Here is a 16471-nt window from a genome sequence, read left to right as displayed (position 1 = left end):
CAGAGAGCCTGGCACAGTGGCGTACATTTAAAAATGTTTATTAAATGGATGAACTCTGAGGAAAACCAGAAGGGGACCTATGTGTTGCCAGCCCCCAACTAAATGCAACTCTTGATGGTTAGGTATCAATCATCTGAGACTAGAATAGGACGAATCATGAGTTTCCACTTTAAATCCAAAGTATCTCAGCCCCCTCCTTAATATGCATGCTGACTCTAAAATTAGCTTTAGATGCCAAGAGCATTTCCTATAAGCATCCCACAGAAAGTTCAGACTACCACTACACAGAGATCATGCATTCATAACTCAGGCCAAATGAAAAATTTCAGTGACTCATAAAGACCTGAAAGGGAGACACTGAGAACAGTGTGGCCATTTCAATTCCGGCTGCAGAATTTGCTCTTGAAAATGCTACAATAAAAAATATTAATGCCATAAAAACCTAATAGCAGCCAAAGGACTAGAGTCATAAAGAAAAAAAACATAAATCCTAAAACATGTTGGCATAGAAGGCTCTCCCTCACCTTCAAGAAAAACAGGATTTAGGTCACCAAAAACACATCTGAACAAGGGAAACTTGAATCACATGGCAGAGGGAAAAAAAATAAGAGTAATTATAACAGTAACAGTAAGAAAAGGAAGAAGCAGCGATGGCAAACACATAGAACGTACTCCATGCTTTGCAAATATTCACTCATTCAATCCTCCTAACAACCCTATGAAGTAGGTACTGTTATCATGCCCATTGTTAAAATGAGGGAAGTACAGAGAGGTTAAGTGACCGGCCACAAGGCACCCAGGAGATGTGGACAAATAAGCAGCCTGGCTCCAGAAGCCATGGGCCTCAGGCAGCACAGACTGCCTCTGAGAACAATTTTGCCATGTCACATCCCTGGGCCTCAGTTTCTGCTATATATAATAAAGAGGGTTGTGTTCAATTCTGGGATTCCTTTCCGTTCAATAAGCAGATAAAAGACGTGAAATCAAAATTCTAATATCCTGTGAAATTTTCCAATTTAGAAATAAAATGTAAAGCAGTACCCTTCAAAAATGAAATAAGCATCTTGCAGAGCCGCTTTAATATTAAAGTAACATATACAAAGAGCTTAGCACTTAAAGTGCCCAGCTCAGAGCAAGAGCTCAATAAACAGTAGCTGTTATTACTCTTACGATAAAACAGGAACAACCATTTAATAGTAGAGCATATTTTAATTATACACGATGTAGAATAATCAAATCTCATTCGTTTGAGGCCCCAGACCCCACAGCATAGATCGAGTTGTACAGCTGAAATTATAACAACTCAAAGCTCAGAAATTACTTGTTTCCATTAGAGATCTGACAAGTCATTTCTTCAATTGGTCACTGGTGGTTTGCAGATAACTATTAGCAGTAATGAGTATTCTAAATTAAATCCAGAGACAGCACCGCTCTGTTCTGTAAAGACAACTGGGGAGAGAGAAACATAATTGTGGAATGTCCTTCTCTCTATGTCCTCCATCTTCTCTCCGATAAATATCTCTTGTGCCTTGCATAGTATGGATTTCATTTGCTTACAAATGAAGAAGGGTCTAATTCTTCCCATGATAAATGAGAGCACTGAACAGGTAACTTGTTAAAGAGAATTGGAATTGGGAAAATAACCTTATTTTCCTGTTACTTGACAACAAACCCCCTCTGCTAATAAATGAAAGACACAATGCTGGAAGACATTAGGCATTGAAGCCAAATCTATCACCAAGTAATCCATTCTCAGAAAAAAAACTACACAGTACTGGGTACAGGTTACTCACATTTCATTCAAGAGCAACAAAGATAAAAGTTTACAAAATGCAAGGGGAGGCACAATGCAGTGGAAAGAATAATGGCTTTGGAATTAATAAAAACCTGGATTCAAATTCCAACTCTGACACTTATCTATTATATGACCATAAACAAGTCTCTCCTAGTCTTAAGATTCCTTATCTGTAAAATGGGAATAATACAAAATATCTCAAAGGTTGCAGTGAGCATCAAACAGAGGACCATAAATAACATGCCTTAGAGTAACAGTAAGGCCCTTGACAAATGTCAGCTCCCCTCACCTGTGCAACATGGACACATCCTCACCTTTAGGACACCAGAAAGACACCAAACTAGAAAACCAAAGTTGAAAACTAAAAGTTTCACCCCAAGTTGAAAACTGCTGATCCCATCAGAACCTATATTTGGCCCTTGTATAACGGGCTGACTGCATGTGGACGTAAAAGTCTCACAGAGGATGTCCATGAGACATGGCACCTCTCCTACCTCTGGCATCACCGAACTTAGATCTCAAGAAACACAGATTTCCTGGGTCTGGCTGGACAGGGGCAGCAGACATGATTCGTTGGGGACAGTAATTTGGTATTTCCACTTACATTTTCAAAGTCCTTCATGTTCCGTGCTCGGGTGGGAGACACTGTTTCTTCTGACACATTTGAGAGCACTGTAAAAAGGTAAAATAGAGGAAAACGTCACAGCATGCAAACTGCCCAAGGTTCCTATTGAGGAATAGAGCCCAGAGAGGAAAACAACATGAACTGCTTCCATAGTGCACGCGGCTGGTACCTGCTGTCTGTTGTGATTTACTGATTTTAGTCCAGGGAAAGCTCTAAACCATTAATTTACAAATTACTTAAACTAACCCCAAAGTAACAATGCGCACATCAGAGGATGAACACAGCAAACACGTCAGGCATTTTGCAAAGCAGACTGTCCTGATATGTAGTTCCTTATTTCGTGAAATTACTTTACTGAACAGAGTGTCATCTTCTCATGTCAGTAATTACAACAAAGCACGTCTAACTGACTTGACAGCAGGGTTGGCAAACTTTTTCTTAAAATGCCAGACAATATTTTAGGCGTTGTGGGCCATACGCAAAGCCTAAAATCTGTCACAACTACTCAAATCCTGTTGTCACATAAAAACAGCCACAAACAATCCAGAAACAAAGTGGTTGTGTTCTAATAAAAGTTTATTTTCAAAAGCAAGCAGTGGACCGGAAATTGCTGACCTGCTTTAAAGACTGTGCCAACAACCAAACCTCTCCGCAGCGTCTTTAACTGAACAAACATGTATTCCACACCTACTCGGTGCCAAGCCCCATCCTGTGTGCTGAGGAAACAATGGTGAAGGAGACACTAATCCTGCACCCAAGAGGTTCCCTATCGAGTGGGCAGGATGGAGACCTAAACTAACTGTTATCAGGCTGAATACCCGTGGCACTTTGTAGGTGTTCAGTAAATGTGTGCTGAGAGAATAAGTTTATTCTTCCAAAATATATGCACTGAGAGCCCACTTTCTGCTAGGCCCCTTTCTAGATGTGGAAACATCAGGAAATAAAACAAACAAATGCAGCTGAGAGTCTAAAGGGAGGAAACACAATAAACAAAACGAAAGGACAACGGCATAATATGTTAAAAGGTGATAAATGCTATGGAGAAAAAAAAAGTAGGTAAGGATAGGAAATAGGAGGCATGGGGTGAGGACTGCCATTTTAAGTAAGGTGGTTAAGGAAGGTCTCACTGAGAAGGTGACATATGGGCAGACTTGAAGAGAAAGGACCAGTTACCTGGGGGAGAATTCTCCACATTCAGAGAGAAGCCTGAGGTGGAAGTATGGTCCCCAGTGGGTCTGTGGAACAGTCAAGAGGCCAATAATCTGGAGCTCAATAAACAAAGGGGTACAGCAGGAGAGGAGGTGAGACAGGTAAACAAGGACAGACTGTATACAGTTTTTAGACTCTTCTAAGGACTCTGAGTTGCTGCTGGAAGATTTGGAGCTAAGGAGTAAGATGATTCGACTTAGGTTTCTACAGGCTCCCTCTGGCTGCCTGTCTGAGAACAGACTGTAAGGGGCTTAGGAGAGAAACAGGGAAACCAGTTAGGAGAATATTGGGATAATCTAGGCCTCAGATCATGGTGGTTTGGAGTAGGATGGAAGGAGTATAGGCGGCTGAGAACTAGTCTGATTCTGATACTTTAAAAGTAGCCAACAGGAATAAATGAAATGAGAGGAGACAAAGTGAAATACACAATGCTGAGAGAGGAAAGTACACCTTAGTCAGCCTGGGGAGAGCCAAAAAGGGTGGTGAGCTTTGAGCTGAGTCTTAAAGAGGGTGCAAGCAGGAACTGGGCAGATGAGGAACAAAAGGAAGGAGAGACAGCCCAGGCAAAAGCACAGAGGTGGGAGTGGGGATGGTGTTCAGAAACCACTTAGCAGAAAAGAGGCTAAGGAATGGGCAGGGCAGACTGTGAAGGGCACACTGGTTTGTTTTCCTGTTCCTCAAATGGGCCATGCCCTCACCTGTCTGGGATGCTCATCCCCTCCTTTTTCCTTACCTACATCCGACTTATTCAGGTCTCTGCTCCAATATCAATTTCTTGTGAAACTCTAGCCTGACTCACCTCCACACCAGAGGAAATCTCCGTTTAATCCCCTCTCACAGCACTTGATACGTCTTTGCTCCTGACACTGATCATATGATTTCTCATAAGTGTTTGTCTGTCTTCTCAGCTTAAGTGTAAACACGTTTGAGGTTGAATTCTAGCACTGAGCCCAGAGTTGGGCATGAAACAGATGTATACTATCGGCTAAATTAAGAAATAAGCCAGCCAGGCACGGTGGCTCATGCCTGTAATCCCAGCACTTTGGGAGGCCAAGGGAAGCACATCGCCTGAGGTCAGGAGTTCAAGACCAGCCTGGCCAACATGGTGAACTCCGTGTCTACTAAAAATACAAAAATTAACTGGGCGTGATGGCACATGCCTGTAATCCCAGCTACTCAGGAGGCTGAGGCAGGAGAATTGCTTGAATCCACGAGGCGGAGATTGCAGTGAGCTGAGATGGCACCACTGCACTCCAGCCTGGGCAACAGAGCGAGACTCCATCTCACATCAGACTTGTTAGATTTTGCATTTAAAGTAAAAGTTGCCAATGAGTGCAGTGGCTCATGCCTATAATCCCAGCACTTTGGGAAGGTGAGGCAGGTGGATCGCTTGAGTCCAGGAATTCAAGACCAGCCTGGGCAACATGGCAAAACCATCCTACAAAAAATACAAAAATTAGCTGGATGTCTTGGCGCACGCCTGTAGTCCCAGATACTAGGGAGACTGAGATAGGAGAATCGCCTGAGTCCAAGAGGTCAAGGTTGCAGTGTGCGTGATCGCACCTCTGCACTCCCATCCTGGGTGACAGGGCAAGACCCTGTCTCAAAAAAATGAAAAGTAAAAATAAAGTAAAAGTTAACAGGTTCCTGAGGAAAACATGAGGGTGCCCTGTAAGTTAAGGGATTTTCCAGAAATAAACCTTGGGACTCTTTTCCTGTCTGCTCCAAAATCTCCTTCCTTTTGCACTTATCTCAGCACTGTGGAAAAGAGAAAAAAATACACAAGTCAAAATATCTTAGAGATATTTTACAAAAACTAGCACTACCCACAGAGATGCTTAAGCATTCACTTTCTTCAGAAATAAAAACTATGAAGAATGCTTAGCTAGATCCAAACTGCAAAGTCTCCTCATAATCCAGCTTAAACACAATACGCTACTTGTTTACTCAGTGCCGTCTCCTGTGGTCTAACCAGCTATTTGTCTCCAAAGGGCAGGCCCGTGTAGGAATGCTGGGCCTCAGCCGGCAAACAGGATCCAACAGCCTGCCAGGAAGGTCTTGGCACGCTAGAGTCCAGATGGCAGCTCTCCTGGGCCTCCAGCCACCGGCCTAGCCGCCAATTCAATGTCCAGCCTCCATGCAGTTGTTCAGTTCAGCAAACGCTCACTAAGTCCCTATAGGTTTAGTAGCAACAAATGAAACTCATGAAGTATGGCCAAAAGGACAGCAATTCCTCTAGTCCAGTGTTTATGAAAGGAGGTGGAGAGCAAATCAATACATACAAAAAATACTCAGCACCTACTGTATGCCAATCCAGGGAAGCCTCTGGGCCCCAGAGACATGAAAGCTCAAGATGCTCACAGTCTAATGTCTACTTTCCTTGTTCTTTACTCAAGAGAAGGCCTGGTTTTGTGTACTTACCACCATTTCCCAACCTAGCATCAGGGTTGATGCCATCCAGGTCATCTGGTACATTGGGAACAAGGCCACTAGGAGAGAACACATGAGATAACAGATGAGCTAATGTTTGAACAACAGAAACTGTTACGACTGTCTGGACTGCACATGACAATCATCCCATGGCCCGGAGGGACATACACAGCTGAGCTACCTATGAGGCATGAAGCACAGAGGTTAAGAACTCAGGCTTTGGGTCTGAGTTCCAGCTCCAACACTTGATAGCTGAGTGACCTTCAGTAATGTCATTCATTCAGTCATACATCACGTTCTGTGTGCCAAATATGTGCTACTGGCAGAGGCACTGTGACAAGCACAAGCTACTTATGTTTCTGAGTCTCGCTCTCTTAATCTGGTACATGGGGATACCATGCCCTCCCTGTAAAAATTAAATTAGTTCATGTATATAAACACAAAGCACATAGTAAGTGTTCAATAAATGGCAACTATTATTGTTGTTACTATTTTTTTTTTTTTTTTTTTTTTGAGACGGAGTCTTGCTCTGCCGCCCAGGCTGGGGTGCAGTGGCCGGATCTCAGCTCACTGCAAGCTCCGCCTCCCAGGTTTACGCCATTCTCCTGCCTCAGCCTCCCGAGTAGCTGGGACTACAGGCGCCCGCCACCTCACCCGGCTACTTTTTTGTATTTTTTAGTAGAGACGGGGTTTCACCGTGTTAGCCAGGATGGTCTCGATCTCCTGACCTCGTGATCCGCCCGTCTCGGCCTCCCAAAGTGCTGGGATTACAGGCTTGAGCCACCGCGCCCGGCCTGTTGTTACTATTATCATTATGACCACTAATATGCCTATTACAACCTCTGGGAATCAGACACAAATTCAGATGCTTTAAGAATGTCAAACAATACAAAATTCACTGATCCAAGAAGTTGTCCTGGTTGAATTACATAAATACGTTCAGTGAGGATCTGGAGACATTGACAGAAAACTAACCCATAATAGGAGGTGTGGTGTGACACAAAAGACACTACCCTGGATTCTATTCTAAGCTCTGCCATGTATCTCTCTGAGCCTCACTTTCTTCAACTGTAAAAGGAGAACAGCAGCTACCTCACAGAGTAATTGGCAATTAAACAAGATACAGCAAGGTCCAGTATATTGTGGGTACTCCACAAATGAAAGCAAAATATCATGTCTCCTTGAAACCTACAGTGCTTTACAATTTATAAAAGATTTACCATCATTAGAATTGCCTAACTTCCTGAGGGTACACACATTTTTCAAAGGAAGACTCCAAGGCCCAGACAATTTCACTGTCCTAGCCAGGGTCACATGGCAGTGCAGTAGAGAGCCAGGTCCAGAAGCTCGGTCTTTTACGTCCAACCCCCAAGAATGCTTCCCTATCCCACGCTGTAAACTAGGAGTTGATGGAAACTCAGATTGACTTCTTGGCAGTTTGCTCTTTCCATGCCTCTAAATCCAAATTCATTGTGCTCCTCAGACAATTTTGCCTGACCACCAAACTTTGGAGTTGGAATGTACCTTCAAGATCAAAAACAGGCAAAAAATTGGAAATATCATAAAATTCCAACATCAAGAAAATGATCAAAAAAAAAATGTGTCCAGGTCGGGTACAGTGACTCATGTCTATAATCCCAGTACTTTGGGAGGCCAAGGCCGGTGGATCACTTGAGATCAGGAGTTCAAGACCAGCCTGGCCAATATGGTGAAACCCCATCTCTACTAAAAATACAAAAAGTAGCCGGGCATTATGGCAGGTGCCTGTAATCCTAGCTACTTGAGAGGCTGAGGCAGGAGAATCACTTGAACGCAGGAGGCAGAGGTTGCAGTGAGCTGAGATCACGCCACTGCACTCCAGCCTGGGTGACAGAGTGAGACTCCATCTCAAAAAAATAAATAAATAAATAAATAAATAAATAAATAAATAAATAAATAATGTGTCCCCTATAAAGGCAAATGAAAAAACATAAAGAGAATACGTCCTCAATTATGAAAACCAATATATACAGTACATAAATACTAAAGTCACCTCAAGTCCGTTTTGGAAACAGGTGGGCTATAGATATATAACAAGACAAAGGAAATACACTGAAATATTAAAAGTCATCTTCAGTAGGGAAATGAGAGGTTTTCTTCCTTTTTAATGTTGTATAATTCTCAATTTCCTCCAATAAACATCACTAAAAGGACAAAGTCAATTTTCTAAACTGAATTTTAAAAACTAAAATAAAGTTCAACCATCACCTTTTGCAGACAGTGGTCCAGAAGCCCAAGGTCACACACACCAGGTTATTGGCCAAGCTCGGCCTAAGGTCTGGTCCTACATTCTCAATCTGGGGTTCTCTCCACCAGAGCCATTACATTAACTCCCACTGGCTGAAACTGCCCATGAATAACTCAAGCCAAGATCAATCACAGCTGAAAAGTACCTAGCAAACAAAGCCAACGATTTTGGTCTTAGACGAACTTCCTACAGGCAAACACTGAAGTTTGAAAAATGACATTTGACATCCCAACTCTTAGACAAAACCACTATGTAATGCAGAAATTCTTGCTTGGATCCTGCCAACTTTCCACTTGGGCTTTACCTACCCACTTTTAAAATGCTATGAACCTCTGTCATCTGCACCCTCCAGTCAGTTCCAACCACACCTCCAGCCCCAAGCAGCTCCCACTTTCCATTCTGATCATTCACTTGTAGCCTTACAATTAAGGTTGGGGGCTCAGGGAGACTCACCAGAAATAAAAACAATGTAAGCAAAACAAAAGGGCTCGGATATGATCTTACTCCACAGATGAGAAGACTGAAACCCAGAAATGGGTTAGGAACTTATTTGCTCAAAATCACAAAAGTTACTGGCACAGCCGAGCCCAAAGTCCAGGATCCCAGTGACTTTTCCCCTTGCTAGCCTGTGCGTGGACTGCCCAAAGCTCGTATATAAACGTGACACATGGTGGAGTACCAGTCTCCTCACATGCAAAATAAAGCACAATCTAAGAAACCTGCCTTATATGGAGCACCCATTCCACACAAACACCGCGCTCAGCACAGGACAGGCAGCCTTCCCTTTCATCCTCACCACAGGACTGAAGTCCATTTTCTTTCTTTTTTTTTTTTTTTTTTTTTGAGACGGAGTTTCGCTCTCGTTGCCCAGGCTGGAGTGCAATGGCACAATCTCAGCTCACCACAACCTCCGCCTCCCAGGCTCAAGCAATTCTTCTGCCTCAGCCTCCCGAGTAGCTGGGATTACAGGCATGCACCACTACGCCCGGCTAATTTTGTATTTTTAGTAGAGACGGGGTTTCCCCATGTTGAAGCTGGTCTTGAACTTCTGACCTCAGGTGATCCGCCCGCTTTGGCCTCCCAAAGTGCTGGGATTACAGGCATGAGCCACCACGCCCAGCTGAAGTCCATTTTCTAAACTGAATGTTTGAAACTAAAATCAGGTTTAATCCTCACCATAGTCCTTCTGCAGTAGGTGGTGATTTTTAATGTTACCTTTTTTTAAAATTTTCTAACGAGGAAAAACAAAGACCCAAAAGTTAATAGGCTGGAAACTCCAAGCCAGCCTGACTTTAACCCCCTGCCCTGAACCTATACCACCCTGGTACCCCTGACGCCTTCCCTGAGGTTGGAGATAAGGGGTGGTGGTGGTGGTGGTAAGGACCAAATGGACTGAGGCATAAGGTTTCCATCACTCAGCACAGGGCACAGCCATCATAATGACTCTTCTGTTTTGTTTTGGTTTGGTTTTTTGGAGACTCTCACTCTATCGCCCAGACTGGAGTGCAGAGGCGTGATCTCAGCTCACTGCAACCTCTGCCTTCCATATTCAAGCGATTCTCATGCCTCAGCCTCCCAAGTAGCTTGGATTACAGGCACGCACCACCATGCCCAGCTGATTTTTTGTATTTTTAGTAGAGATGGAGTTTCACCACGTTGGCCAGGCTGGTCTCGAACTCCTGAGCTCAGGTGACCTGACTGCCTCAGCCTCCCAAAGTGCTAGGATTACAGGCGTGAGCCATCGCGCCCTGCTGTAGCAACTGTCTGTGGACAATTTTTGAGTGATTGAATGGACCTTCCCCTGAGCTCCACCACCACATCCTCCTATCTTGCTCTATTGCTACCAAAAAGGAGTGACCTCTTTCTATGCCTATATATGCCAGCAACAAATGTCCATTCAAACCACAAGACCCAACAGGACTGTCTCCTTGACAAATTGTTTCACGAGAGCCGTGAATGAGACCAGACGTAACATTCAGACGATTACACCAACGAGCTCACTTTTGTCTTTTAACAACCCCTTTTTCATTCTATTTTATTCTTAATTAGAGAAAAATACATAAATTTAAAAAAAAAAATACAGATAAGCCTAAAGTTCTCCTTGGCTCCTCCTCACTCCCATCTAGTACCCACCTAAGAGGTAACTGTTATCAAAAAGACCTGTAACTTCCAGATCTTTTTATGTGTTTTTACATAGATAGTTTTAATTTTGCTGCTTAAAAATAAAACACATGCAATCAAACAGTATATATCTTGCTACAACATCCTTCTTCTACTTAATGTTTTCATTAGTAGAGAGGTTTTCATGACAAGATGTTTTCTTGACAGTACAAATAGATATGCCTCAAAGTTTTTAACTCCTACAAAGCTTTCTACAGCAGTGTTCTTCAAACTTTACTGACCATGAGCCACAGAAGAAATATTATTACCCTTCATCCTTGAAATGTTTTCTATTCTGTTCCACTTTTCTAAATCCTGGTTGCAACCTACTAAATTGAATTTCATGAGCTACCAATGGGCCACGGTCTGAAAGATACTTTTGAAAGGATGTGTATTTACCCAATCCCCTACTGATAATAATTCAATTTGTTTCCAAGTTTTTCTTTTACACGCATTGTCATATGAATATCCTTAATAAGGTCCCGTTATGCACAAGCATGAGGATTTCTCTAGAATAGATGACAAGAAGTGGAATTGCTGGGTCAAAATATATTCACATTTTTTAAATGGACAATGGATTTGAATACATATTTCTCCAAAGAAAGTGTACAAATGGCTAAAAGGCACATGGAAAGATGCTCAACACATCAGTAGCCATTAACGTGTAATCAATACCACAATGAGGGCCAGGCGCGGTGGCTCACGCCTGCAATCCCAGCACTTTGGGAGGCCAAGGTGGGCGGATCATCTGAGGTCAAGAGTTTGACACCAGCCTGGCCAACATGGTGAAGCCCCGTCTCCACTAAAAATATACAAATTAGCCAAGCGTGCTGGCATGCGCCTGTAGTCCCAACTACTTGTGAGGCTGAGGCACGAGAATCGCTTAAACCCACGAGGCAGAGGATGTGGTGAGCTGAAATTGCACCACTGCACTCCAGCCTGGGTGAGAGAGTGAGACTCTGTCTCAAAAAAACAAACAAACAAACAAACAAACCACAATGAGATACGTACCATGTCACACCCTAAGGGTATAATCAAAAGGACAATAAAAATATTGGTGAGGGGCAGGCACAGTGGCTTGTGCCTGTAATCCCAGCACTTAGCAAGGCAGAGGCAGGAGGATCACTTGAGTCCAGGAATTTAAGACCAATCTGGGTAACAGAGCAAGACTGTCTCTAAAAAAAATTGAAAAGAAAAGCCTTAAAAAGGAAAGAAATTCTGACACATACTACAACATGCATGAACTTTGAGGACATAATGCTAAATTAAATAAACCGGTCACAAAAGGACAAATAGTGTATTATTCTACTAATATGCGATACTTATAGAGTAGTCACAATCATAGAGACAGGCTGGGTGCAATGGCACATACCTATAATCCCAGCACTTTGCGAGGCCAAGGCAGGCAGAATACTTGAGGCCAGGAGTTCAAGACCAGCCTGGTCAACCTGGTGAAACCCTGTCTCTACTAAAAATACAAAAATTAGCCAGGTGTAGTGGGGCCTGCCTGCAGTCCCAGCCACTAAGTGGATGAGCCGTGAGAATTGCTTGAACCCTGGAGGCGGGAGTTGCAGTGAGCCAAGATCACTCCACTGCATTCCAGCCTGGGCAACAGAGCAAGACCCTGTCTTAGGAAAAAAAAAAAAAATCATAGAGACAGAAAGTAGACTGGTGATTGTCAGAGGCTGGAAGAAGAGGGGAATAGGGAGTTACTGTCTTAACAGGGACAGAGTTTCTGTTTTGCATTTGCAAGATGGAGAGTTACAAAGATAGATAGTGGTGACAGTTCAGCAATAACACAAATAGATTTAATACAATTGAACCATGCTTTAAAATGGTTAAGATGGAATGTATGCAGTATCTAGGTCCTGCAAAGGAGGGAGATGAGGGAAAGGAGAATGTTTGCTGTTCTGTTGAGTAGTTACTCCAGGTCAGACACTGAACTAAACTTTTTAAGATTCATTTTAATCCTTATGCCAACCCTAGGCTTTACACCAACCCCTTTTACAGATGATAAACACTGAGGCTCACGGAGGATGAGTGACTTGCCCCAAATCAAGGGGTTGTTAAGTAGCAGAACTGGGATTGAAACCCAGCTGGGCCTGGGACCCCAAAACCCAAGTGTTTGGCCAACAAGCACTGAAATGAGAATGGCTATCTGAGAGAATAATAATGGAAGTTACGGTAACAGCAATAAGCAGCATTAAAAGTATAAAGCAGCAGACTGTGAAGAGCAGATTTATATTTTAAAAATAGTTCTCAGGCTGGGCATGGTGGCTCACACCTATAATCTCAGCACTTTGGGAGGCCAAGGTGGGCAGATCACGAGATAAGGAGATGGAGACCGTCCTGGCCAACATGGTGAAACCCCGTCTCTACTAAACATACAAAAATTAGCCAGGCATGGTGGTGCACTCCTGTAATCCCAGCTATAGGGGAGGCTGAGGCAAGAGAATTGCTTGAACCCGGGAGGCAGAGGTTGCAGTGAGTCGAGATCGCGCCACTGCACTCCAGCCTGGTGATAGAGCAAGACTCAAATAAATAAATAAATAAATAATAGTTTTCAAACTGTAGTATAAAAAACTATTAGAGGTGCAAAGGACAATACAGGAGAGAAGCCATACTCCAAATATATTGGGGCAGTGGAAGTAAAACAGACAGAAAAGGGCATGATGAAATATCACAGGACCCAATTAGACAGGAACTGCAAAGCATCTTAATCTGTGCCTGATACATGAAGGTTCTCAATAAACAGAAAAACCATTTGTCCAAGTTTACCCAAGATAGGCCCTATGTATGTCTGCTGCCCGGGCATAAATATTAATTATTTTCACTTTTTTTTTTTTTTAAGACAAAGCCTCACTTTGTCACCCAGGCTACAGTGCAGTGGCATGAACACAGCTCACTGCAGCATCAACCTTCCGGGCTCAAGCAATCCTCCTGCCTCAGCCTCCCGAGCGGCTGAGACTACAAGTGCATGCCACCACGCCTGGCTAATTTTTGTATTTTTTGTAGAGATAGGATTTCACCATGTTTCCCAGGCTGATCTCACACTCCTGAGCTCAAGAAATAGGCCCACCTCAGCCTCCCCAAGGACTGGGATTACAGGGGTGAGCCACCGCGCCTGGCCCTTTTCACTCTTAAGTGTCCCAGTTAGCACAATAAATACCATGGTTACCCTTTCAATTAGGATCTGTTGACTAAAAGCAGCAGCTTGTCCCTAGTAGAGCTGGATAAACAGTGCAGGTTCTCAGTCAGGGCTCTCCTCTTCCTTCTTCTACTCACTCTCCAACCAGGAGTCCAGGACAACCACAGGGGCCAGCCCTGAAGCAGTGTAGTGCTCTATTAGGCCTTCCTACCAGACTCCAGCTCAACCAGCAATGGGGACTCCCAGTCTCTTGGGGCAGGTCCATGGGAGGCCACTCTTGGCCATTATTCCCTGATTCATATCACCTTTGATGACAGTAGTAATAATAACACTAATGGCAACACAAGATCATTTTTTAAGTACTGATTATGTGGCAGGCACTACAGGTGCCAAGCTAATGGCTCGACAGGCATCACCTCTTTTAATCCTCACCCCAACTCTATTGGGTAGATATTACTAGCCCATTTTACAGATGGGAAAGCCAGTGAAATCACTTTACCAAGGTCACACAGCTAGTCAGTTTACAGGGCTGGATTTGAATCCAGTTTTGTCCAACTCCAGCCACGGCTCTTAACCATTGCACTCCATTGCCTCCTGGGTGGCCACTATCTGACCCAAAAAGCAAAGTCTGGGCATATCGGCTACACTCTCCATAATGAAAACAAACCCTCAAACCAGAGTGAACCATCAGGTGCCCTCAAGGTCCCTGTTCCGCACCAATCCCCACTAACGGGATACTCCAAGTGGCCCCACCCTGGTCCTACTCTTTCACAAAATCGCTTACTTGTTCTTCAAGCCCTCTACAAAGTACGTGGTGCAATGCTACAGGCAACTGTGGTGCAGATCGTGGCTCCCAGCCCCCCAAAGTGTCAGCTGGTGGGCCCCCCAGAGACCCTCTCCGAAGGAGCCCACCCCACACACTTGCCCCTGGCCAGACACCCTCAAAAGCAAACCTCAAGGCCGCGTTAGAGTGAAACCCCATCAGCTGGAACCCCGGCCCGGTTACCAAGACCACCAATGCCCCGGCCGCACCTGCAGCCGCTGAGCGTCCCAAGGAGGGTGACGTCCTCTTCCAACACCGAGTCCATCATGGATACAGAGGTGGTGGCGGTGTTGGTGTCAGTGGCGGCGGCGCCACTAGTACCCCCCGCGGTAGCGACCCGCCGAGCTCCCAGGGTCCCCGCCCCCTCCACCCCAGCGCTTGTTCAGACTCTGGCGGCGCCGCTGGAATTCAAACCACAGACGCCGCCATCTTTCCCGGCGCTTCTTCCTACGGAAACGAGGCGGGGTCACCGAGGCGCACGCAGTGAAGCCGACCGGCTGGCGCCAGAGGACGGGCAGGGAAGCGGGGGTAGGTGCCATCTTAACTAAGGGCACAGCGTCCGTGTTTTTGCCAGCAAAACTAAGAGAAAAAAAGGCCGGCTGTCATTTTTTGTGAGGGCACTTAAGACGAGGCGAGGGCGGGTGCCATCTTTGTTGAGGGCCAAAGCCGGCCCTAGTCCGTTAATTTACGCGGGAGATGGGAATGAATACAGCCCCTTAGGCATCCTCAAATTTCCTAACCTCGTGTTTGCTTTTCTGGAATAGTGACCCCAAAACTGGGATTTGACCTTGAGTTGAAACTCAGATAACTGAGTGCTGCCTTGCTTCAGAAAAATCCTACATGAGGAATCTCAAGGCAAACAGTAATTTGCAGACTTAGTTTGAAGCAAATAACTTACTCCCATGAGTCAGTGGTCAACAGCACTCTCACTCCAGTCACTCACCTATTGATCTTTTATTACTATTAGGACTCAAAAGGCACTTGTGGTCAGAAAACTGAGGCCCAGCGAGAGGAAATGACTCTCCCAAAGTAATTAAGTATTGACAATGTCTTTCAACTGGAGCAGGGTCCGCAGCTCCTGCCAACTAGATGAGGGCTCTCTGCATAACCCTGACTGCCTTTCATTTTTGTCTTTTTTTTTTTTTTTCTTTTTGAGACGGCGCCTCACTCTGTCGCCAGGCTGGAGTGCGGTGGCGCGATCTCAGCTCACTGCAACCTCCATCTCCACCTTCACCTCCCGGGTTTAAGCGATTCTCCTGCCTCAGCCTCCCAAGTAGCTGAGATTACAGGCGCAGCGCCACCACGCCCAGGTAATTTTTGTATCTTTAGTAGAGACCATGTAGATTCACCATGTTGGCCAGGATGGTCTCGATCTTTTGACCTCGTGGTCTGCCCGCTTCAGCCTCCCAAAGTGCTGGAATTACAGGCATGAGCCACAGCACCCGGCCCCTTGGCCGCCTTTCTTAAAGCACATAGCAATCACCAAACACTTAGATAATCTTGGCAGAGCTTAAGCAATGAAATCAACCTTCCCCTCCTCAACTCAGTGTTGCTCCTTCCTCTGCAGGTGCTTGTGAGAGCACCGGATGAAAATAACTTGAAACGATTGGTGAGTGGATAGATAGTGACTTCCCCAGTAATCTTGAACAATTCCCGTTTCACCCTCAGTTTCCTCATTCTTTTTTTTTTTTTTTTTTTTAATAGAGACAGGGTCTCACTATGTTGCCTAGACTGGTCTTGAACTCCTGGCCTCAAGCAATACTCCCACTTGGCCTCCCAAAGTGCTGGGGTTATAGGCCTGAGCCACTGCACCAGGCCCTCATTCTTCAATTACATCATTAAGCAATTATTGATACTTTTCAAAAGAAGCCTTCCCTAATCATTTAATCTAAATCAAGCCACTTCTTGTATTCCTAGCAATGCAAATTATTCCTTTGTGGCACTTACCATATTTTGCAATTGTGTGTGTGTGTGTGTGTGTGTATGTAAAATCT

General features: G+C 44.5%; 1 protein-coding gene across 15 annotated transcripts in view; it reads right to left on the bottom strand.

The window, feature by feature from the left end:
- The window catches only part of CDK5RAP2 (CDK5 regulatory subunit associated protein 2), a 191452-nt gene extending 176518 nt beyond the window's left edge, over positions 1–14934 (bottom strand). For 9 of the 15 annotated variants that reach the window (XR_013405629.1, XM_015116954.3, XM_028834907.2 and 6 more), the window contains exons 1-3: positions 14687–14934; positions 6051–6118; positions 2400–2467 (exon numbers count right to left, since the gene is read on the bottom strand). Coding sequence is in view for 14 of the 15 variants with exons in the window: in XM_015116954.3 (XP_014972440.3) it covers positions 2400–2467; positions 6051–6118; positions 14687–14745 (195 nt within the window). In the remaining variant the exon portion in view is untranslated. Of the gene's footprint in view, positions 1–2399; positions 2468–3593; positions 4802–6050; positions 6119–14686 lie in introns of those variants that run through there. The other 6 variants (XM_077968184.1, XM_077968186.1, XM_077968191.1 and 3 more) reach the window with 2 other exon arrangements.
- Positions 14935–16471: the final 1537 nt, after the last annotated feature.

The sequence above is a fragment of the Macaca mulatta genome, chromosome 15 (genome assembly GCF_049350105.2).
Source record: "Macaca mulatta isolate MMU2019108-1 chromosome 15, T2T-MMU8v2.0, whole genome shotgun sequence".
Lineage (NCBI taxonomy): Eukaryota > Metazoa > Chordata > Mammalia > Primates > Cercopithecidae > Macaca > Macaca mulatta.
Note: the sequence above shows the minus strand (reverse complement) of the source record. Positions and strands in the feature narration are given on the sequence as shown.